Here is a 24082-nt window from a genome sequence, read left to right as displayed (position 1 = left end):
AATACTGAACCAGACAGACCAATATTTTGACGTGGTACTTGTTCCCTAATGGAGATTTTATGTCAATTATGTTTTGTTAAAAGGTTTGTACGTGTGACAATATGTTATTTCTCTTTTCCTGGATTCTGTTGTCATCTTTGCCTGGCATGGGTGGGCTCCAAGGGCTTGTCTACACTTCCACTTGTCCTGTGCCTAGAAAGCATGGGTCTGAGCAATTCTTTTGCTGGACCCATGCTTTCTAGGTACAGGTCCAAGCGGTTTTCCCCTTGCCCCACTCCTTCCCAGGGAAAACCCGCTCTTGCCATTTGCTCCGATTGAGTGCTAAAGAGTGGTTTTCCTTGGGGAAAAGCAGCAGCACAAGAGGAAGTGTGGATAAGCCCTAACATCTTTCATTTGCCATGGCTGGTCTAGCAAAAGAACTTACAACACCAATATGTTTAAGAAATTTTGAGAATAGCTTACATTTTCTTTACAATAGAATATCTGCACTATAATAAACCAAGAGCTCTCTAATAGGTTATTTCCAGTAATTAGGAGATGCAGTTTCATAGTCATCTTAGAGTTCCTTAAAAAAGAATACATATGAAATCATACATATTTAATTTCTTAACTGCACATTGACAATCTATATTTTAACAGATATCCATCAAAATTAATTCTAGATCGACATGCTTTCTCAAGTCATTTTAGTACTATTCTTTTTTGTGTTTGAACTACCATTCAGCAATGAATCAACATAATTATTGCAAGCTATTTATTGTGATAGCCTTAATAACAGATTTGAGTTTACCATTTTGTTGCCTCTTTTGTACTCTAATGATCTCTCTGAGCTGTGCATCGCAGAAAGTAATCTGTGTTGTGCATGTCAAGCCATTCATGTTAATGCTCAACAATCCAATAGGTTTTCTGTTTAAAAGGAAAATGGGGAATTAAAACATTTTGCCATTTTCTATCCAGAAACTGTTAAAGCATTTTTTTTTAATAAAAAAGAATAATGTGAATGGGAAAAAAAGACCAACAAGAATTTATTATATCCTTTTTCCTTATTCCACATTGTGGTCCTGATCCTGATCCCACAGAAGTCAGTGGGGGATTTGCTGGCCCTCGGCTGTGGAATTGCCTTCCACCAGAAATCAGGAGGACCATGTCTCTTCCCTCGTGCCAAGTGAAATGTAAGACCCTCTTTTTGCAAAAGCCTTCCCTCTATAGCATTTTGCTACTTTATACATAAAGGGCCTAGGACTTCTGCCCACAAGATAAAGGAAAGAGCATTCAAATCAGAGGGGAAAGATTTACAGTTTGATAGCAACATGTTTGGGGATAAAGTTCACCACATGGTCTCACTGACTACTTTGTGTGATTTTGTAAACAACTTTCAGCTATTGTAGGGGAGGGGAAAGAAGTTTGCTTTGCATTTTAAAAATGGAAACTACATAATTTGCACTTCTTGAAACAACATGCAAACTAAAGCTTAATTATCCTTCAAAATATATATATTAGTAAAGATTAACCTACAAAATGCATTATATTAGAAACAGTAGTTTGTAAAAATATCCTTAATTATCCTTCAAAATTTGTACTTCATCAAATTTTGTGAAGCAGTTCTCCAACCAAAAAATATATACAGAAATGTATATAATAGGCAAAAGTGTCTGTAAAAATGCATATATTAGTAAATATTAACTTACAAAAATGCATGCTATTAGAAACAATTGCTTATAAAAATACACACTTAAATGCTGATGAATTTTCATGAGGACTTTAATAATAATCTGAAACTGATATGGAAATGCAACAAATTGAAGTGAACACTGGAAAAATGACAAACTGAAGTTGACACTCCCATCCATTCCTGAACAGTAGGGATGGAAATCTTAGGTAAATGAGCCACAATGCTTAAGAATTTTCTTTATCCAACCCTGAAGCCATCATAAATCTTTCCATCAACATCTATGTATCCCTTAGATATTTATTTTTACAAAGGGAGAAACCAATAGGACTGTGTTAAGAACCCCAAACTATATTCAAGATTATTCTAGGCTAGAATTCTGGATTGTATGTGCCCAATACACATAGACCGATTTTGGAAGTCTAAGGGCTCTGAAAAACCAGCAAGGTGGTCTAGATCTAGATGTGCAATCTGGGAATATTGGACAATAATGCAACTTACATGTTTCTCATTTACTGTTACGGAGGCCCTAAGCTATATGATGGTTCTTTCCCCTATTCCATTGAGTAATAAGGGAATAAGGGAAGCTCCAATGTAAGATGTGATGATCTGATGAACTGCAGCCACTGTCTTGGTGCCACATTCTAAAAAACATGACTTGTCACATTAACTCAGGAACATGGAACATGTGGTCCCCAGATGTTGTTAGACTCCCAACTTCCACAATCCCCAGTGCTTAGCATGAGCATGTGAACTCCCATGGTTTGGCTTGGCATGTTGGACAGTGGAATAGACTCCCTTGAGAGGTGATGGACTCTTTTGGAAGTTTTTAAGGAGAGGTTGGATGGTCATCTGTGATGGATGCTTTAGCTGAGATTCCTGCAGGGGGCTAGACTAGAGGCCCACAGATTAGCTACCATGTTCAAAAGGAACAGAAAACAAATTTGATGCAATGTCTATGTCAGGTTTTTTTCCTGGCCCAGCCGTATCTTTATCTTTTCCTGGCCTTATGAACCAATTGATAAAAATATGGATAAATGAATCTTTTGCAATATTAACGCCATTCACCCCTGTCCCCCAAATCTAAACACCTGAAGTATGAACTCATGGTCTCCAACCAAACACGGATGCACCTAGATCACTGGTCACCAGTGTAGCACTGAGCACTGGTACCCTTGAGGCCATCGTCTTATGCCCATGAAACCTTTGAACCTCCCACCTTTAACTCATTTGGCAATGAGGTAGGTAAATACATTCTCCCCCCCCCCCGAAAAATAAAGTGAGCTGAAGAAGGAACCTGCAAAAGTGTCTCTCTTCCCCACTTCCTCTTTCAGCTTTCTGTGGCTTTCAATGTTTATTCTTCTGAAGTGCCTAGAGCTAGTGATACTCATAAGACTCACTTAAGACTCCAAATGCTCATGGGCCTAGAAAGGTTGCTGACCTCCAACAGATGCATCACACACTGCCCCCCATTTAATATTTCCTTTATTAATATAGGCACATCATCACCACATGTCAAATATGGCACCACATGAAAGAAAGATAAATATATGCAGAATGAAGGGTAATATCAACCCTTCTTACTTAGAAAGTGCATTGTACTTTGTCAACATTAACTCACTTGGGCTGTCAAGTCAGCCTAAAACCACTCCGTTCACTGCCTTGTTTTTAGCCAATTACTGAGTTATTAAAATTAGTTATTTTATTAGTTAGTTATTAAAATGTGTAATATGTTGTCCAAATCAGGAGATACACACAAATATGCCAGGAAGCTTTGGGCACCATTGCAAATTCAAATGTTTTGGTTACAGTTTTTCATTTTAATCTGCTGCTCATCAAATAGTAATATAATTTGGTTAATGCTCTTAGCCCCAGGAGATAGCACTATATAGTCTCTTATGATTATCACTATACATGTGTATAGTGATTTTTTGATTTTTATTGGTAGCCGAAGCAGCTGAATAAACAGGCTAACTCCAGAAAGCAAATGCTTTGGCAAACTTCACTAAATCATAAACAGATAAGCTGAAGAAAACTTTAACAGCAAGACTGTTGTAAATAACAGTTTATGGACAGACTCCTTTTGGCTAAGCAACAGAACAGATCAGGTCAGATGCTTCTAGCAGAATATAATTATTACTGTTAAGCATACTGAACATGCTAGTCTCTTCAGATATAAAAAACCCAGGGCTAGAGCTATTAAGTAGCCTTGTGCCAAACCAGACCTTTGATCAGTCTAGCCCAGTATATACTAGGTAGGGGGAAGCCTTGGCCCTCCAGATGTTTTTGAACTGCAGTTCCCATCTGCCACAGTAAGCATGGCCAATTACCAGGGATTATGGGGAATTGTGGTTCAGCAGCATCCTGAGGGCCAGAGATTTCTCACACCTCGTCTACACTGACTGGTAATGGCTCTCTTGGATTTCAGATGGGAGTCTCACCTAGCTTTACATGGAGGTGCCGAAGATTGAACCTGGGACCTTTTGGATGCAAAGCAGATCCTCTATCACTGAGCTATGGTTCTTACTATTGCTCCTTTAAAATTCTAAGGGAAAATTATGCTCTAGGTTGCACTTTTGGGTGTGATCCCCTGCCATTGGGTGTGATCCCATTATCCCATTATCCCAAGGACACACCAATAAGCATAAATAATATATAGCTGTTGCCTGGGGCTTAAAAATACTGACAAATTAATTTGTTATATTATTTGTATATAAAACGTGTATGTGTTTATGTGTACACACACATATTTTTAATTTTATACACCTTTTTCTCCCACTGCTCTTGACTTTTAAGTGCAGCATGACACAATTAGATTGCATATGTGAAGCTTTTCCTAGCAGAGAAATAAAGTGCTGGGAGAAGCTTCAAGTATTTCCCTCGTTGGCATGAATCCATAAATTCTGTCAACACTTTTGAGAGAGCCATTTTTGTGTGTGTGGTCTCCAACAACCCTCCACATCTCATGTACAGAGGTCTTGGGACAGAGTCTAACTCGAGGTCACATTAAGGCTCAGCTTCGGTTTTACTTGGAACCACTGAAGCCTCTTGCTGCTTCCAAGCATCTCTGAAGCTCAGCACAAATTTGAAGATGAGGGGAGCAGGGGAGCAGATTTCATTTGTGATGTTGCCCTGAGACTTCCTACTGCTTCTTAATACCTTTAGTGCACAGCACAAGGTCAGAGATAAGGTCCCATCTCTTGATTTGTTCTGGGACAACCATTCACCAGATTCTCCAAAGACACGTTTGCCATTGCTAGTCTGGTTGACTGCATTTGTGGATTCCTCAGTCAAAGGCAGGGTTGTTGGGGAGTGGTGATGGAGGCAACGCTAATAGTATACATGTTTTATAAATGAACATTGATTGCATCAGGTTATTCTGGCATGCTTCAAAATCTAGGCAAATGAGTAGTGACAAATGGCTGTCAGTAGCAGCATGGATAATGGGTGGTGGAGCCACAGAGGCACCCTCTGAGGCACCCACATCACAGCAGGGGGTGGCAAGGTTGTGTGCGAATATAGGTGCCGGATATGTGTTAGCACCCCTGTTGATGCATCCATATGGCCCCCAGCCTTGCCCCCATCCTGTCCAAGTAAGCAGCATTGACACCAGTGTTGGGAACATTGCTCTGTGGCTCTGCTTCACCTCATGTGGATCTGCCCACATGTTTCTAGAATTACCCACAGCAGAGTTTTATCTGGGCCAAGGAAGAATGAATTGTTTCAATCAGTGCATCTCCACATGGTTAGACATTCAAGATTCCATTATCCTGTTATCTGTACCTGTGTATGTGTGCATGTGTAGGATGTGTATGTGCATGTAATGTGTCAGAGAAATAGATGCATACACACATATATAGCAATCGTTGTGTAACTCCTTACAATATATTGTGAAATACATGCGTCTAAAATTAAATTAGTTTACCATATGTGCTGTGGTCTCTGTGTTTCATTCTAAGAGGGCTTTAAGACATTGCAAACAAGTGACCTGGCAGCCAACTGTGGAAGATGCCAAGCTAGCAGCTGGAGGAACTTTGGTGAAAAGTCCAAACCCACTCTGAGAATGTGTTCATTTACCATCCAGAGGATTAGGATCAGGCTGTAACTGTGTTGAATAGAATTTTGCAGGAAAACACAACAAAATTTCATATGCAATTGGAACACTTAATGTTTTGCCCCTTTTCATACCTGGGAAGGCTGGAGGCATCTGCTTCTTAAATGCTACTTGCCCCCAAATCTGTTATTTGTGAAAATTCATTCCTATGTTTTAAAACACATCACTGAGAAACGGTGGCATGGGCAGAATAAACAGCACTCTTTAGATTCTTATCATCAAAGGTCTTGTGACATTTTGTCCCTTCTGTTTGTGTATATCTAGGAATCCTATGAACTCTGATACTGCCTTTTCAAAATTCCTACAATGATGAATCCTGCACAGCTTGAGATCATGCATGTGCTGTGTTGTGGTCAGATAGAGTCTGGAAAAGACACACTAATATTGCATGGATTCCAGCTTATGTTTATTGAAAACTGCATGCTGAGGCCAAAAGGAGCATTTTATACTGCTATCCTAAACATATTTATCTAGGAACACAGTAGGACTTACTTCTGAGTATGCATGTCTAGGATTGTGTTGTTTACAATGGCACCTACTCTAGATCAGTCTTCTTCAATCTGGTGTCCTCAGATATTGTAGGACTACAGTACCCACCATCCCTGCCCATTGGTCATGCTGACTGGAGCTGATGGGAGTTGTAGTTCAACAACATGTAGAAGGCACCAAGCTTGTGAAAGCTGCTCTAGTGCACATGTATTTCATGTAGGCAAAAGGTATTTAAACCACAGGGTGTGTTCTTTCTTGTGCAGACATTAATTTTGCTTTTACAACATGCTTCTCTGTCTTCTTTCCCTAGGCATTTCCTATTTAAGCATGGATCTGGCTCGTCAGCTATCTTCAGTGCCGCCAGTCAGAATTACCCTTTAACTTCCAATACTGTTTATTCGCCGCCTCCCAGGCCACTTCCTAGAAGTACTTTTTCTAGACCAGCTTTCTCTTTTAACAAACCTTACAGATGCTGCAACTGGAAGTGTACTGCCTTGAGTGCAACAGCTATTACAGTCACACTGGCTTTGCTGCTTGCATATGTCATTGGTAAGCTTTGTGTTTCATTTTGGTGTTCTTATATTTTTTTCCCACTTAATCTGCTTGTATGAGTATTATGCAGGGCAAGTAACAGCACAATCCTATCTGTATTTAGTCCCATTGAGTTCAGTGAGGTTTACTCACAAGTAAGTTTGTTTAAGATTACAGCTAGTGTAAGACAGCATCATTTTCCATTCTGCCCAGTATTTGTCATGTGCAGCATTGTTTTATTATCTGCAGTTCATCTTCTCCCAAAACTTTGTCATTATTCTCACTTTCCATGGCTGAGAATTTATGCCCATGGTCCAGACTAGCAGTTACTAGAGTAGACCCACAAAATAAAAATGGCAAATATGGGGCAAGAGGAGGAATGGGAGTGGGGAGTTAAAGGAAGCAAAACAAACAAACAAACAAACAAACAAACAAACAAACAAACAAGAAATTGGGACCAAATCAGGTGTTTTCATGGTGGTTAGAGATGGAGGAATTTATACATGAGATTTCACAATTCCAACCTGATAGAGCTTTGCCCATACTGGGCATCCTCATCCATCAAACACCTGGTTACATTGAAGCTTCTCGTCCACTGTTGGATAGGTATTGTTTCTTCCAATAAAACTAATTATATGCAAAATTATGCATAAAAATTGCATATAAAGGAATCAAGCTCAATGCAATGAAGTATTTCTGCAACAAGTGGCAGCACCTTGCAGCCAGACTGGAGAGGTAATTTAAGGTAATTTAGGCTATATGCAATTTTCGCTTTATATTCTGGTTTTGGACCCTAAAATCCACATAAGATGCAATTCCACTGTGCATCATGAACAATATTTGCCACCTTTCCCTGGCCGCAGGGAAGGTAGCATTGTGATGCATGGATGGGATTGGGGAAAACAATGGAGGTCATAAAGCAGTATCAGGGTTTTCCATAATAAATGTATTGTGAATATGATCATTGGACTTAGGAAATTTGACCGCCTGCAGTATGCAATGTAGGAAACATGGGGAAACAGCAAGTGCAGAATCATCATTCATCATTGTAGATACAGTCTATGTCTGCTTTAGACAAACCCTTTCCCTGGTTTTCATTGCTGCAGTTCTCCGGTTTCCGCCAAATTCACCAATCTTCCCTAGTTAAGGGAACCATTCTTCTGTTGCTTGAGCTGATATTATGTTCTATCAACTGGATGTTTATTTGACAACAAGAGTCAGTCTGCATTCCTCCTTTTTTAAGTTACATTTGTGCATAAGGAACTGGCTGCAGGAATGGTCCTAACGTTGGTTGCCACTTAGCTTCAGGTTCCAGAGCTTAAAATCGTGATGGAGGGGTGCACTGAAGATTTGCCTGCAGTGTAGCTGCAGGTGGGGCTTCCTCTTCAAGAGAGATATGGCAAGGCTTCCAATTGAAGGGGCACTTATAAATGCATTCAATCAAACAACCTTATAACCTTCAGATTTTCATGCTTGACATGTGATGGTCTGAACAGACCACATTCATTGCAACATTGTGTGCATGCCCCTGCCATCCCTACTATTCAGGCAAATGAACAGGACTTTTGCAGAAATGTAAACATCTGGAGATGGGACGCAGGTGGCGCTGTGGTCTAAACCACTGAGCCTAGGGCTTGCCGATCGGAAGGTTGGTGGTTTGAATCCCCATGACGGGGTGAGCTCCCATTGCTCGGTCCCTGCTCCTGCTAACTTAGCAGTTCGAAAGCACATCAAAGTGCAAGTAGATAAATAGGTATCGCTCTGGCAGGAAGGTAAACAGCCTTTCCATGCGCTGCTCTGGTTTTGCCAGAAGCGGCTTAGTCATACTAGCCACATGACCCGGAAAAACTGTCTGCGGACAAACGCCGGCTCTCTCGGCCAGTAAAGCGAGATGAGCGCTGCAACCCCAGAGTCATTTACGACTGGACTTAACTGTCAGGGGTCCTTTACCTTTAAACATCTGGAGGCAGAAACATAGTTTTTCCAGCAACAAATCATAGGGGTCCTTTCTGCTGTCTGTGTTTCGTTAACTTACTACGTGTTAAACATAACAGCAGTGGTACATTATATATTGGACTAAACGTCGCATGTTTTATTGCAGTAAGTGTTACCATTATTTCAGTAATGCATAAATACACCTTCATGCTTTATAGGACAGAACTGCATTGCCTCTTTCTGCAGATGTTTAAAGCAAGAACCTTGTTTGTAGTAATCAACCAAAGTCATTTAATCCAAAATTGTGATTGTCCCCACCTCCACAGCATAATGCTGGCTGGGGCTGAACATAGTCCAGAAGTTCTGGAGGGCACTGGGTTAGCAAGGGCTGCTTTAAGACAAAACAAAGGAGCTTCTGCAAACTTTTCGGCTGGATCAGAAATCAGCTACTGTAGGGTTCACTCGTACAGCACGCCATGGTAGGTCACAACAGAGTCTGAAAAAACAAGTTTGAATATGCAAGATTAATTAGATTCCCATTGTTGTTGATGATGATTATATTATTGTTATTGCAGTGCTGTTCTTCATCATCTTTGCTTTGTTCATAGGCTCCAAAGGAGAGTATCAGAGGGTTGGTCATTATGAATTGATCCATAATTAATCATTTGCTCACACCTTTCGGAAATCCTCATGCTAGAATAGAGGAGAATAAATAAATGTTAACTCAACTCATAGAAATAGAATAATGCCAGGAGGATTAAAAGGGCAGACGCCTTATGGAAAGCAAAGCAGTATTTGTGGAGTGAAATGTCTTCTGTTGTACTCACACCCATGGGGATCCATTTGCCTAACCTTTACACTTCTGTCTGCAAGCACGTTTCTCCACTGTCCAAGGCAGTATATGTTTGGTCTTCTTTTCCTCTCTTGTCCTCAGAACTGATTGATAGGTGTGGGAAGAAGATGCTGTTTTGTATGCTAGACGCTACCAGGTGCTTAACAAAGCCTCTTTGCCACTCTGAAAGGGCAAGCAAAACGGCCTGTTGCTTCCTAATGGTTATCTAGTCCCTAACACTGACCAGCTCGTCCTGAAAGGTCAAACTCTCATTTGTATTTCGGATGGTGTAATCTTTCAAATTATGCCTGATGAAGCAGTGAATTTTCTAATTAAATAGAATCCATAGGGCTCGCAGAATTATTACCTTGCAGGGGGGAGGTTAAGCCTTCTGTGGTCCAACCAAAAATCTCCACCTCCAAAGTTCTCTTTGCACCAGGAGGGAAGCCTCCATTTGTATTGGTGGACGCTGTTCTTCCCTCTCAGTACAAATTGCATTGGGGGGGGGGGAGATTTTTCTACCCCTGGAGTCCTTGTCATTCCACTGTGGCTAATATTTTACATCAGAGTTGGAGAGCCTGAGGGACCCAATTTCTGACCCTCAGAACTTTCCTCTGCTTCACACCCTGAGCGTGTTTGTGGGCTGCATTGTGTCCTTCAACTCTGGTAATATATCTTGTCTGGATAGATGCATGGCCTGGAGAGAATCCCAAGCATAGCTGACAACCTTCCCTTTTTTGGCGGGGAATTCCCTTATTCCAGCGCCGTTTCCCGCTGCTATCCCGGATTGTTAGATATCCCGTAGACTGTCCCTGGGACAGGGGAAGCTGCTGATCCCTTATTTTTGAGGCTGCTGATCTCTTATTTTCAAATCTGAAAGTTGACAGCTATGGTCGCAAGGAGCAGTTGGCACTGGAGACCCACATTTGACCCATGTGTCAGAGGTTCCCCACCACTGATGTGGTGTTTGAAATCCACCATTCACTTGCACAACATTTTCCGTTTACTAGTTAGAAGAGCTGCTGAGGGAGGGAGGAGGGGAAAGAAGCTACAAGTATGTGTAATTTCTCAGAGTCAAATATTTAAGAGTCAGTCAGGACATAGAATTGAAGAGCTGCAAAGGAACCCTGAAGATAATCTAGTTCAATCCAATCCCGTAACCGAGGCGGGATTTGCTGTGCCTAAACTAAATCTTTATCCAAGCTCTTCATGAAAAGGATCCAGGAAAAGTAATTCTCCATCTTCCCTGGGCAACCTTACTCTATTTGGCTAACTCCTCATTTGGTTAAGATGTTTTATCTGATCTCAAATTACTTTCCTGTAGTTTAAATCCCTTTCATGTGTCTGTCTTGTGGCTGAGAGAAGTTTATCTCTCCTGTGGAAATCTTTTAAGCATTTTAATGCTGTGGATCTAACACAATCTTAAAAATTTGCCTTGGCTGGTAACACAAGTAGGAGTATGCCCTGCTACAGCGAAAAAGAAAAGGAAGGAGAAGCCATTCTGTTAAAGCCATCACCTTATCTTAGTCAATTGATCAGCTGGCTTTTGTTTGATTGATTGTATCAGGATAAATTTTCATAAGAATAAAACAATCATTCTAAACTAAAAGACAGGCTTTATTTGAGCTGGATTGACACTTAATTCTACTTAGAGTAAACCCACTGAATTAGTCATTGATTTCTACTAAGCAGTTGGCTATTGTGAGAACAGGATGCTGGACTAGGTTTCCCTTTGGCCTGATCCAGTGGGATTCCTATGTCCTTAAGTATGACTAAGTCTGGATCCAACCCATAATATTTAGATCCTGTACACCCATTTCAGAGCAAAGGTTACCTTAGAAGAAGCAGTTTTTCCATCTTGTATGGCAAGGCACCTAAAAACTTCTGTTTTTTGTAAATACTTGTAATTTTAACTAATTCATTTTTTAAAAAACAACAACATGATCCACTGCTATCCAATCAACCAGTAACGCTTTAACCAATCAGAAGATTTTCAGTCAATAAATCTGACTGGTTTAATCATCAAAAACTGCAATCATAAACACACTTACTGAGATGTTACCCTAATTGATTGCAGTGGGACTCCCCCCCCCCCATAAACATACACAGGATTGCACTAAGCAGTTGCAATCCAGTGTACCCTTCCTTGGGGAAATGCCTCATTGAACAGGGTGGAACTTATTTCTGAGTACACCTGCATAAGGATTGTACTTTACACACCATATCCTACGCTTGGCAAAATAACCACCAGACCTCAGTGTTTATCCTCCACATAACTTTTAAGTGGAGCTGGAAATGAATCGCAGAGCTCAAACATTCTATGGATTCTACTGTAGGACCTTTGAAATGGTGGTGCCTCATTGCCTCATTGTCAGGATAGGGTTAGGGAATGCCAAAGATGGTGTAGGGATAGGCAAATCTGTCAATTTCATTTTCTCCTAGTTACTCATTCTTTCCAGTCCAAAGTTCAATTTTCCGCATTTCCACATCAGCTTGGAATATTTTTCCATTAAGTCCTCATGAAAATTCATCAGGATCTTATTGCTGATTTCTCCTAATACACACGTTTGTAAGCAATTTAGCCCATTAAACACATATTTGCAAAGATATCCCCCTTAAAACAATGCAATTGTGTAGGTTATTTTCACTAAAATGTGTGGTTTTTATGCAAGTGTTAGTAAATGCTTGGCTAGAGGTGCATCTCAGAATTCAGAGAAGTGTGGATTTCAAGCGATGGCTGTTTCAGTTCTCTCTAAGTTGCACTCATAAGTGCAACTTAGATAGGATCACCCTTAAATGCGAACTGAATTGAATTTCTCCCTCATCCCCAGTTGTTTGGCACTTAACTTTTGCACCAGGAGTCCCTGGATATTGCAGCAGTGTGGATAGTTATTTCAAGGCTGGATCATGGGTGAGCCATGCGCTGAGAACCAGTAGCCATGGGATAAGCCAAAGAGAACCAAAGAGCAAGTCTGAAATGGAAACCAGGAGACAGAGCCAAAAAAACCCCATAAAAATAATACAACCACATCAGAGTTCAGGAAGACCTTGTCATTCAGACAAGACACAACTGAGGCAGGAAGCACTCTTATACTCCTACCCGTCCATGGAGAATCCAGTGACCAGTAGGTAGAGTCTGTCCAGGGCATGAATGTGCTTCACTGAGAAGCTGCCAAACTACAAACGAAAGGCAGTTGCCTTTCATTTGTAACACCATGCAAGGGAGCTCCACACAGATCTGTCAGCTCCTAACAAATCATCACTTGGTGCTTGATCCATGACTGGTCTTAGGCCTTTGAGCCTTAAGCCCAGCACCACAGAAAATATTCCATCATCACAGCAAATAGCATAGGCTACAAGGCCATCATTTCATTTAATTTGGAGGAAAGCCCTGTGGATATATCCACAGAGTTTACTTCCTGGGAAATGTATGTGGGTAGAGGTGCAATTGACAGTTAAGTGCTGAGGCGGCTGCATTTGCTGATGTACCTGAGTACACCACAAAAGTGATCTTTATGTTGGGATACTGCAGGAATGGCACACTTGGAGAAAAGGTCAGTGCATATGTTTGCAAGGGTCTTCCTCACCTTGATGCTCTCCTAATGTTTTGAACTGCAATTCTCACAATCTGTGACTGCTGGCTACTACGTTGGCTTGGTTTGGAGGGAGTTGCAAAACATCTGAAACATTGGGGAAATCACATTGGGGAAATCTGGTTTAGAACATACATGATCACATTTATCCAAAACATGGGGAATCTTTGGCACACCATATGTTGCAGTGCAACTCTCAATATCCCTGACCATTGGCCATGTGTGCTGGGGCTCTCCAGAGTTGTAGTTCAACAATATCTGGAAGGCCAAAGGTTTCCTACATCTGATTTATCCTGAAAGCTGAGAGCAATATATATGTTTAAACAAATACATAGCTTTTCCTTTTTTGGTCTGATAACCATCCTGTGATATGGCTTACATTGGGGAATTGTTATTGGCCCACACTTGCCTAATAAGATAATTATTGGCCCAAGGTCTTCCAATGAATGTTGCTCTTCCTGTCCAACGTCAGCACCCAGTCTACCACACTGAGCTGAATAGGCTGCCAGTTTTTAATTCAATTAGTTGCACAGCAATTAGATGAAAGATCATCTTCCCAGTTCGTCTCAATAAAGGTCAATAACGGCAATATAACCTTGTAATAATGGAATATCACAAGGGACCATAGCAGCTGAGCTATGCAAGGGAAAATGTGCTCTGCAAACTAGAGCAACATCCTACAGCTAGTGCCCACTAATTGTATTAATGAATCTTCTCTTCACACAAAAAAGTCCTCAAGTTAATGTAGAATAAAAATACACAAATATTAATGTGCTTCTGAGGTTCAGAAAGTTTGGTCAAGAAAATGCCTTTTGTGCTTATAGTGGGCTAAATGACAGCTAATATATATCCTGCCATGTACTCTTTTCCAGCAGGTTATCTGAGAGACTAAGGAAAAAATCATTCTCCTCTCCTGAAAATTGCCTACCCCCAATGCATACCATGAATTTGGGGGAAATCGTTTTTCTGATTTATCAATGGGGAATATTATGTATAATTATTGGAGGGGCATTAATCAGTGGTGTTTCCTTTGTTACCTCTTCTGTTTCCACTGGTGGTTGCTGTGGAACTCCTGCTAGTGCCTTCCCCCCGCCCCATGTCTCCTTGGGAAATTGCTACACCATGGCCTAGCATTATTTGGAGGGGGCATTTGTAGTGGAGGGCGGCAGGGGCAAAGAGGAGCTCCATTACAACTTGTGATTGCAAATAAAATAAAAAGGGAATGAAGGAAAGGAAAATACAAAATTGGCAACATAGGAAGAGTCTGCTCAATCTGGCCAATGACCTATCTAGTCACAGAATCAAAGAATTGCAGAATTGGAAGGGACCCAGAGGGTCATCTAGCCCAACTCCCTACAATATGAGAACCTCAACTAAAACATCCATGATAGATGATCATCCAACCTCTGTTTAAAAACCTTCAGTGCACAATCTCTTGCGGGAGTCAGTTCCACTGTCGATCAGCTCCTGCTTTCAGAAAGTTCTTCCTGATATATAGTTGGAATCTGCTTTCTTGTAACTTGAAGTCATTGGTTTAGGTCCTACTGTCAGGAGCAAGCCAGCAGTAAATCACATGGAGTAAGTGAAGTTAATTCTTTAGTAGGGTCCCCTCCTTCCTGGGGTTTCCCCCAAGCAATCTGAGAGTGTGCCTGTGTGGCTGCCTTTGCTCCTCCTCCTTCATGCCTCTCCTTGTCTTGGGAGACCAGGGGGAAGAGGAGCTTGTCACAGCAGGAAAGGCAGACATCCATGGTTCTTCGCAAGCCTGTCTCATTCCGCCTCTCATCTTCAATAGTCTAGTGTCCTGTTCTCAGACTTGCCAACCAGATGCTTGTGGGAATCTTGCAAGCTGGACATGGGCAGAACTCCTCCCCTTGTGGGGTTTCCAGCAACTGGTATCCAGAAGCATTACTACCTCCAACTATGGAGGCAGAGCACAACCATCATGGCTAGTAGCAACTGGTAGCTCTCTCCACCCGCGTCCCGAGGTACCACTGTATAATTCACCCCTTTTTTGCACTTTTCTTGCACAGCCAAGAAAAAATTCCAAGAAGAAAAGTAAGGGGGCATGATAGAGCTATGTAAAATAACGCATGGTGTGGAGAAAGTTGTTAGAGGGGAAAGCAGTGGAAGAAGAGGAAGTATTGATAAGCTCTCTGGCTATTAGCCACAATAACTGTGTTCTACCTCGGTTGAATGGGACCCAGGCGCCGCTGTGGGTTAAACCACAGAGCCTAGGACTTGCCGATCAGAAGGTGGCAGTTCGAATCCCCGCGATGGGGTGAGCTCCCATTGCTCGGTCCCTGCTCCTGCCAACCTAGCAGTTCAAAAGCACGTCAAAGTGCAAGTAGATAAATAGGTACCGCTCTGGCGGGAAAGTAAATGGCGTTTCCGTGCACTGCTCTGGTTCGCCAGAAGCGGCTTAGTCATGCTGGCCACGCCGGCTCCCTTGGCCAGTAAAGCGAGATGAGCGCCGCAACCCCAGAGTCGGTCACGATGGTCTGGGGTCCCTTTACCTTTAACTTTTTACCTCGGTTGAAGGCAGCAATTTGCCTTTGAATACGAGTTGCTCGGATTTTCAAGGGAAGAGAGTACTGTTGTGCTCAGGTCCTGCTTCTGGCCTTCCCAGTGTCATCTAGTTGGCCACTGTAAGACTAGATAGTGGACTAGATAGTCTTTGGCCTGATGCGACAGGGCTCATCTTATGCACGGCTGGCTCCCAGGTTTGAGGAAATCTGGGCAAAGTATCCTCTCATGCAATAACAAGCAGACCTAGTTTGCAAGAATCCAGCCTTTCCGTGATATTTCCCAATTATAATTCCTAGTTTAAGGGAAATGTAATATGGTTTGCCAGGAGAAGTCATTTGGACAACTTGGCCCAGGCTGTTCATCTGGAAACTCTTCTTACCGGTTCCATCTCCTCCACTCACCTGGAAGATAAGTCACGTTGGCTTGATAAATACATACTGCACTGATTTATGTTTTATTTTTAATTCATGGATCCACTGTAGGGAGTCTCTTGTGTTTCAGCCAAGCTTCATATTTTGTTCGCTGCCAAACTTTGCAGAACACAAGTTGACAAGCTGTGCTTACACAGAAGGTAGATAAGAATAAATTCAATTTAATCATTGGCTTTGTAGCAGATGGTGGGTTAATCCAGTTTACAAAATGTAATCTGCAAAAATAAAAAAATAAAAATGCACTACTACTACTACGGAGAGAACCATAACCCATGTGCAGTTTTGCAGGTCTCTTTCCCAAATATATGACACCATTTGAAAGATAAATAATATGTTATCTACACATGCCAAGGTTTTCTTTTCATTAAACAATAAAAAAGCAGCATAATGCAGTTACATACTTCAGTTGTTGAGCTCTCATACCTTGTAGAGAAAGGGCCATAGCTCAGTGGTAGAGCATCTGCTTTGCATGCAGAAGGCTCCAGGTTCAATCCTGGTAGGGCTGGGAGAGAATCCCGCCTGAAATCCTGGAGAACCCCTGCCAAGCGATGCTGAGCTAGATGAATCAGTGGTCTGACTCGGTTTAAGGCAGCTTCTTATGTTTCTATGTGTCTGGCATTAAGAGTAACAGCACAGCAACCCACTCAGACCTTAAGATGACAGGTAAAATTTAGGGGTTACTAATAAAAGCATTACCTATGCAACACTTCAATTATATGAGTAGTGGAGGCATTATGGAAGATGGAGACACCCCAAGCAGATTCTACAGCTTCATCCACAGGGTTGCATTGGCCTCTGTCATCTCCCATGAAGCTGAGAGCTCCTCTGTTAAGGGAAGAATGACTTTGCCTACTTCCTTTTCCCATTATCATTTATGTAAAGGCCTGGTCCTTATGATGTGAAAAAACTATGTGTAGGCAATACACTCATACTTCAGGGAAGGGAAGGGTGAGTTTATTGAAGAAAATAGATATGGATGGAAACAGAGCTTTTCCAGCTAACCTGTTTCTTGAGCATTCATTCTGCTTTGCTTGCACAAAGCTTGCACAGAGGTCAGATAATGTCTACTTTTTGTGAGCATTCATCCTTATTTGTTTCCAGGGTGTTTATATGTTTTGCTATTAACAATCCATTCATCTTGCAGTTTTTAGTGCATTTCCCTATCACATTCCTAGCCACAAAAGTATGTTTGTTTCTTTTTTAAAAAAAGGTATATTTGTTGTACTAGAGGGGCAGAGCAATTGAATCTACTTTAATTGTACAAACCTAGATGTCTGGCATGTGTTTAAATGTCCCACAAACTAATGACGCCTACAGATAGATTTATAATTACAAGCAGCAACCATTTTAGGCGTGTAAAAATGACACACAATCGCTGACACACAGGTGCTTCTTGACCTGGAAGAGGGAATAACGGGGGCAGAACAGAGAATGGGACTCATCACATCTCACTTATGTGTGCTCTGCTAATGCACAAATAAAATGATTATCACCAGTATGGATTGGTTCGGGTGCAAAACCAAACATTGCAATTCACCATCCAAATTCCATCCATGCCTTGGGGGGTGGGTTTGGAAAAATAATCCATAAAAATGAAGCGGTGTCTGATAATGTGTTCATTCATTCTTTTAAAATATTTACTATCCTACCCTTTGGTTTAAACTGCTTCCACGTTGCCCATTCCACTTCAATACATTTCGTTGATGGAGGCAGGGACTTAACTTCAAAGGATTTGGTAAGAAGAATGAGAGGTTATTAGTTAGAAGGAAAGGGCCCTGTCGTGGGGGCATAGCATTACACAAAATGGCTATCGTGTGAGCCTGGCAAAATAAAACAGCTGCAACATTTAAAAAAGTACCCACATCAGCCACTAAATCCTCACAGAGAGAAGCTGTTTGTACCACTCATCTATTCTGAACCAAATGGAGGGATGGAACTCAGTTCTGCCATCCATGAAATATAATCAGGTTTAAGGGGGAATGTTCAATTTAGGAGAGACTAAGGCAGTTCAAACAGGAACTGAGCAGGAATATTGTGGGTTATTGAGAGGATATTTGCTGAGACCTTTGTAGGTGCAACACGAAGTACCATGTCCTTGGTGTGTGCAGTGTTTTATCTAGATGGACCAGTGATCTGATACTTTGTAGTGGGGGTGGTGGGTGGGGGTCTTCCAGATGTTACTGAACTATGTCTCCCATCATCCTCAGCTGACATGGCCAATAGCTAGGGCTGATGGGAGCTGTATTCCAGCAACATCTGGAGGGCCAAAGGTTTCGCCCTCCTGCTTTATAAGGCATCTTCCTATCTACCAGTAGCTAAGCCTGTGCCAGATGCTAGCATTGTATCAGTGCCTTCCTCTGCAGTCTCAGATAATGACTTTTAATAAAGCAATAAAGTTTGGGTAGCATCTTTGCCATAAATTTACCTATGGACTGACTTTAGTTTCTGAGACAATTTAGTTTATTTTCCACTTGGCACTGAGAATGTTGCTAGTATTAGCTTAGGAAGCCATATACACTGTGAGGTCATCCACTGCTCTCAAGAATGGGGTGCCTTTAAAACAACATTCTTCCTCATTAGGGTGTGCTGAATTTTTCAGCTTCCGAAATCCAAAAAATGAGGGGAATTTAAAAGATACTTTGGTTAAATTAGTATAATTTAGTTCTGCTTGGTAAGTACAATGTGCATTTTACTTAAATTTTGCAAAGAAATAATTAAAATGACTGCCAAGTATTTGTAGTTGTTGTTATTACTATTATTATTAAGCATTACCTGACATTTTCAGAAGGTGCAATTAAAATTATTTGGTTTTCTGAGAACAGTTTATGTGCTTCTTCATCAGACATAGACTTGCCATGTTAAATGTTGCCCAATACACAAAAATAATGTTGTTGTCGTTTAGTCGTGTCCGACTCTTCGTGAAAAATAATAGCAGATTTTAATTTCTCATGTCGAAAAACCTCAGGCAAGTAAGTTGTGTCATTTTAGTTTCACCCCCTAAAATGACACAACCTACTGCCTGAGGTGGTTGCCTCACTCTGGCTAATAGGAGGGCCACCTCTGAAGAAGAGGGAGCTCTTGGTCGTGCTTAAATTGGGTAAGCCACACCCCCCGGTTGACCGGATTTGTTGGCCGTGGGGCATGACATGGCCAGGACTCCCAGTGACGCAGGTGGCATCACCACGCCACGCCCCCCACTGCACACGGGGAGAGCACATGACCTGCCTGCAACCCCACCCCCCTGGGAAGGGGAGTGGCCTACTATTTTAGATGTGGAACATGCAACAAAAAGTTGCCGTGGAAGTTCCTGTTCGGTGTTCTAAACACCTGCAGCCCTATTCCAGGATTCTCCATTCCATTCCCTCTCAGCTTATTGCAGTAAACAAACCTATCAGTCTGTCTGTACTGTAAAATGAAATAGTTTGCAGAACAAGTCGTCTCCTGGGTTAGCTTGCCATGGCAACATTCATTCTTTTGTTGTTTTTCATTTGCTGACTTCAACCAGCTAGTCATATTTCTTCTTCAAGGACAAATCAGAGAAGCATAGACTGTGATTCTGTGTCAGTAATGGAACTAAATAAATTCATCATAATGAACAACTTTGCATCTGGCTGGACTTGAGGACCATTCTGGATGATCTACTTTTTTCTTTAAAAACGTTTAGGGGTACCCTCATTTTCCTACTCATATTAAAATACTGCCCCTCAATGAGGCCAAACTTAGATTCACAAAATGTTTAAGGACATGCGTACCCCTGCGTACCCCCCCCCCCCCGGAAAAAAACACAGTGCCAGAATTGCAATTCTTGAAGCCAGGAGATTTCAGTGACTGCTTTCTCTCAGAGCCTCTTGGACTCAAGAACTGTTAATTTTGGTGAGATTTCTTGTGGGAATTACACAAACACACTCCTCTCCATCTCACATTTTCCAGACATATTGACATGGAGAAGTAGCAGCAGCATTCAGCTTGGAACTAGGCAGCCTTTGGATAAATGGGTTTGTTGTATGCCAGTATACCCAGAATCATCTGAAATTAATAGCCTTAGGAAAACAGCTTTCAGGGTTCTGTATTCTGCAAAAAGAAGCCAAAATAATACCTTTACCCAAGGTGTATCTGAAGAAGTGTGCATGCACACGAAAGCTCATACCAATAACAAGCTTAGTTGGTCTCTAAGGTGCTAATGGAAGGAATTTTTGTTTGTTTGTTTGTTTCGACCTTTACCCAAGGATAAGGGATAAATTCCATCAGTTTGCATTTAAAGGTAAACCTACCTAATTCACATTCTGAAAGTATAAGAGACCTGAAACACAGCCATCCTTTGAAATTCAAACATTTCTGAGTTATGCAATTTTCCAACCAAGTAGTGTGTACCAAAATGCACATATCTGTGAAAATAACATACAAATAACTTACATTGTTTTAGGGATAAACTGATTTGCAAAAATGTGTATTGGGCAGAATTTAATACAAACACGTGCATATTAGGAGAAATTTGCACTGAAATAGCGATGAATTCTCATGAGGACTTATTTATTGTTTTAATAAATGCCAAACTGACATGGAAATGGAGAACCGCAGGCTGGAAAACTTAATGGTCAGGGGTCCCTTTACCTTACCGATTAGCCTATCTGCATGCATTTTTTAAAAGGGGGTTACATTTCCCACTCTAATTCTGAACATTTTAATCAGTTTAACGCAGGATGAAAACGCAGATTCAGCTACTACTTCTTTAAACCAGGGCTGGGATTGGAAGCTCAGAAGCTTTAGAAAAGAGAACACTGCTTAATCCTTTTCTTGGCTCTTACCAGCCCCGATTCCAAACCTATGTTTTAGATGTTGGCAGGAGAGTTGCTTGTACAAGGGAGTGGTAGTGAGGAGAGAAGCAGTGGGTGATGGGAGGGTTAAGCATCCTTCTTCCATTCCCTCCCCAAACCATTTTACTGCATACTGTGCCCTTCTAGCTTCAATTTGCATAGGCGAAACAGCCTCCAGGTTTGAAAAGGTTGCAGTAGAGTGTGTAATTTCACCCACACATTCAGCGTTACAACTTTCCATGCAATATATATAACTTACAAAGCCTTTGTCCCTTGAATTGCAAGCATTTTTGTTAATTGCTGAGGAAATTCATCATCTAGTATTGGCTGATCTCCAAAAGAAAAGTGCGGAAACTAATTAAACATTTAGTTTAAGGTGAAATTAGCATACTTAGAATTCCAATTTATTCCAAACACAATAATTGACTTCTGCAGAAGCTTCCCCACTACCTTTTTTCTTCATGTAATAAAGGTGGGCATAAATTAATTGTGCGTCTTTTTTCTTCTTCTCCTCTCACCCTCTCCTTTAACAGCAGTACATTTATTTGGCCTAACTTGGCAGCTACAGCCTGTTGGAGGGCACCTTTATGAAAACGGAGTCAGTAAAGGAAGCAAAGGCACAGAGTTCCTGGACACAACCTACTCACCCATCGGAGGGAAAGGTTCTGATAAAACAGAAAGAAAAGGTACATCCCTTTCTCGTTCAAATGCTTAAGTCAGAGGTCACAAACACGATGACATTGAAGTCTTCCCCTCGTCCCCACAAAGCCTCTGCATCTTCTCCCTTCACTGCCCCCCTTGGTCATGAGGCGGTGAGGATGGTTACTTCTTTCTCCCTTGAATGCATAGAGCTGAAGGAGGAAATTGGAAAAGTGATACTTTCCAATTTTCCATTTCAGCTCTATGAGCTTTTAAAAGCTCAGATTAATTCTACTGTATCCCACTTTTACCCAGATTTCTTGGAAAAGCTACTTGCATGTCTGCTTGCTTTGTTGCTGTCTGTCTTTTGGGCAGGGTGGCAGAGAGACTGATTGGGGAAAAGGAGAGAGAAGGAACCAGGGGAAGTAGCACTCACAACATGAAAAATTCAAATATGCCCATTGGCCTAAAGAGTTTGTTGTCTCCTTGTTTAAGCTGTTGACATTGCTTTTCCAGTTCTACATGATACTATTACTGAACTGAGGCAGTCACCTATACAGCTGTTCTAGACTGTGCTTAGCAATAAAAGTTGCTCTGCTAGGCATCCATTTTGACATTGACTCTTCTAGGAAATAACTTGACAGCTTGTGTTCCTTCATAGCACAGAAAGGGTATCAGAGGGGAATGAGCATAGATTATTTTTTGCTGTTTTGCTTAATTAACCCAAACTCTGTTACTGGAGAGGTATCATAGTTGTGGAACTCTAACTCTATTTATGGAAAGCACAGTGGTTGCCAAATTCTCTTCCCAGGGACTCAGAGAATTTGATCGGTCTTTCAAAGGAGCTTGGTGGTACTTGTATCTTGCACCAAGTCTTGAGCATCATTTATCATTATGTGCTAGTTTACACATTTAGCTGAATAGAGCAGAGAAGCTTTTTTTCTGGATGCTATCAAATCAGACTGGTGATGGTGGAAAGGGAATTGACATGTTTGAATGGTCCCCCATCATGGGAGGAATAAGTACTCATTAATGAGAAATTATGATGGCAATCAAATTTTGCACATTGACAGAGGCTGGTTCCTTTAAGGTGGCATTTCTGAACACTCTGGCATGTGGTTATGTTAGTATTTTAATAGGTTGCACTATGATTAAAAAATCGAGACATCCTATTGATGGCTGGTGCTTAGCAGGGAAGCATAATGAGATTGATTGTTTCAGGAATCAGTGATGATCTGCACACAGGCACTTCACTGGGAGGATAATTGGTGCTTTGCTGCTCAGATTTTCAATTTCTTGAAGCCATGAGCAATCAGTGATTAGAAGTCTGTCTTTGCTGTCAGTATGCTCAAAAATGATGTAAAAAGCAGGATAACGCATTTATAGTAGGAATACATTTTAAAACTTTATTTTATATAAGGTGCATTGAAGTGAACAGGAAAATGTCAAGAGAATAATAAGCATTGCTGTTTTGGAAAGCTCATCACTTGACAAAAGAGAAGCTTCTTGAAATACCAGACACAGAACCCAATTTTATGCAAGCATGGAAGACCACCTGCTCTGCATACAGAAGGCCCCAGGTTTAATCCTTAGTATGTTGTGGCACCTTCCAGATGTTGTTGGACTACAGCTCACATCAGGCCTAACCAGCACAGCCAACGGCTAGCAATGATGGGAACTGTAGTCAAGCAATATGTGGAAAGTACCACATTGGCTAGTGTAGACTATGCTGAGCTAGACAGTGAAATAATCTGACACAGTATAAAGCAACTTCCTAGGTACCTAAGTTTACTTTGAAGTAAATCCAACTGAGTTCATTGAGGCTTACTCCCAAGTCAGTGTAGTTATGGTTTTAGACTATGGCTGCGATCCTATGAGCATCTATTTGACAATATGTCTAATTTAACTCAGTGGGATTTCCTTCTAAATAAACTTGCATAAGATTGGGATCCATGTCTGATAAACCTACTAACCACGCTGTTCCATCTCCCACAGTAATACCCATGGCAAAAAAAATAACAACTAATTAATGCTAAGCATTAAACCAGGGGCTTGAGAAGCTTATTGTGTGTTAACATCCTGAATTCTATCCATTGTGATAAAAAAAGAGCTTCCCACTCTTTTGCCTTTGGGAAGTTAAAGCTAAATTATTCAAGGTGTTGTGTTGCCTTCCAAAATCCATCCATTTACAGCAGGACTGGGAAACCTGTAGACCTCAGATGGTTGCTGGACTCCACCCCTACTACACCTGACCATTGCCCAAGCTAGGTGGGGTTGATAGAAGTTGGAGTCTGGTGACATATGGAATGCCACGGGTTTCTCAGCTCTCCTAGATAGGCATCCTCTGGATGCTATAAAATATAAAAATCTCTGGTTATCAAATGAGAGAATGAATGTGAGCTGTGAATAACAGCTTGAGGTTGAAATTTGAGTAGCTCTGAGATAGCAGGTAAAGGTAAAGGACCCCTGAACAGTTAATTTCAGACAAACTTGACTACGGAGTGTGGCA

General features: G+C 41.3%; 1 protein-coding gene across 12 annotated transcripts in view; it reads left to right on the top strand.

Moving 5' to 3' along the window:
• Window positions 1-24082, top strand: part of TENM1 (teneurin transmembrane protein 1) — a 404140-nt gene that overhangs the window by 211564 nt on the left and 168494 nt on the right. For 5 of the 12 annotated variants that reach the window (XM_081847841.1, XM_081847836.1, XM_081847837.1 and 2 more), the window contains exons 5-7: window positions 1080-1172; window positions 6583-6821; window positions 21468-21620. In XM_081847841.1, coding sequence (XP_081703967.1) covers window positions 1080-1172; window positions 6583-6821; window positions 21468-21620 — 485 coding nt within the window. The remainder of the gene's footprint in view (window positions 1-1079; window positions 1173-6582; window positions 6822-21467; window positions 21621-24082) is intronic. The other 7 variants (XM_081847839.1, XM_081847838.1, XM_081847833.1 and 4 more) reach the window with 4 other exon arrangements.

Source organism: Podarcis erhardii (assembly GCF_964252035.2).
Source record: "Podarcis erhardii genome assembly, chromosome: Z".
Taxonomy (NCBI): Eukaryota; Metazoa; Chordata; class Lepidosauria; order Squamata; family Lacertidae; genus Podarcis; species Podarcis erhardii.
The sequence above is the reverse complement of the archived record's forward strand: the minus strand, read 5'-3'. Positions and strand labels throughout refer to the sequence as shown.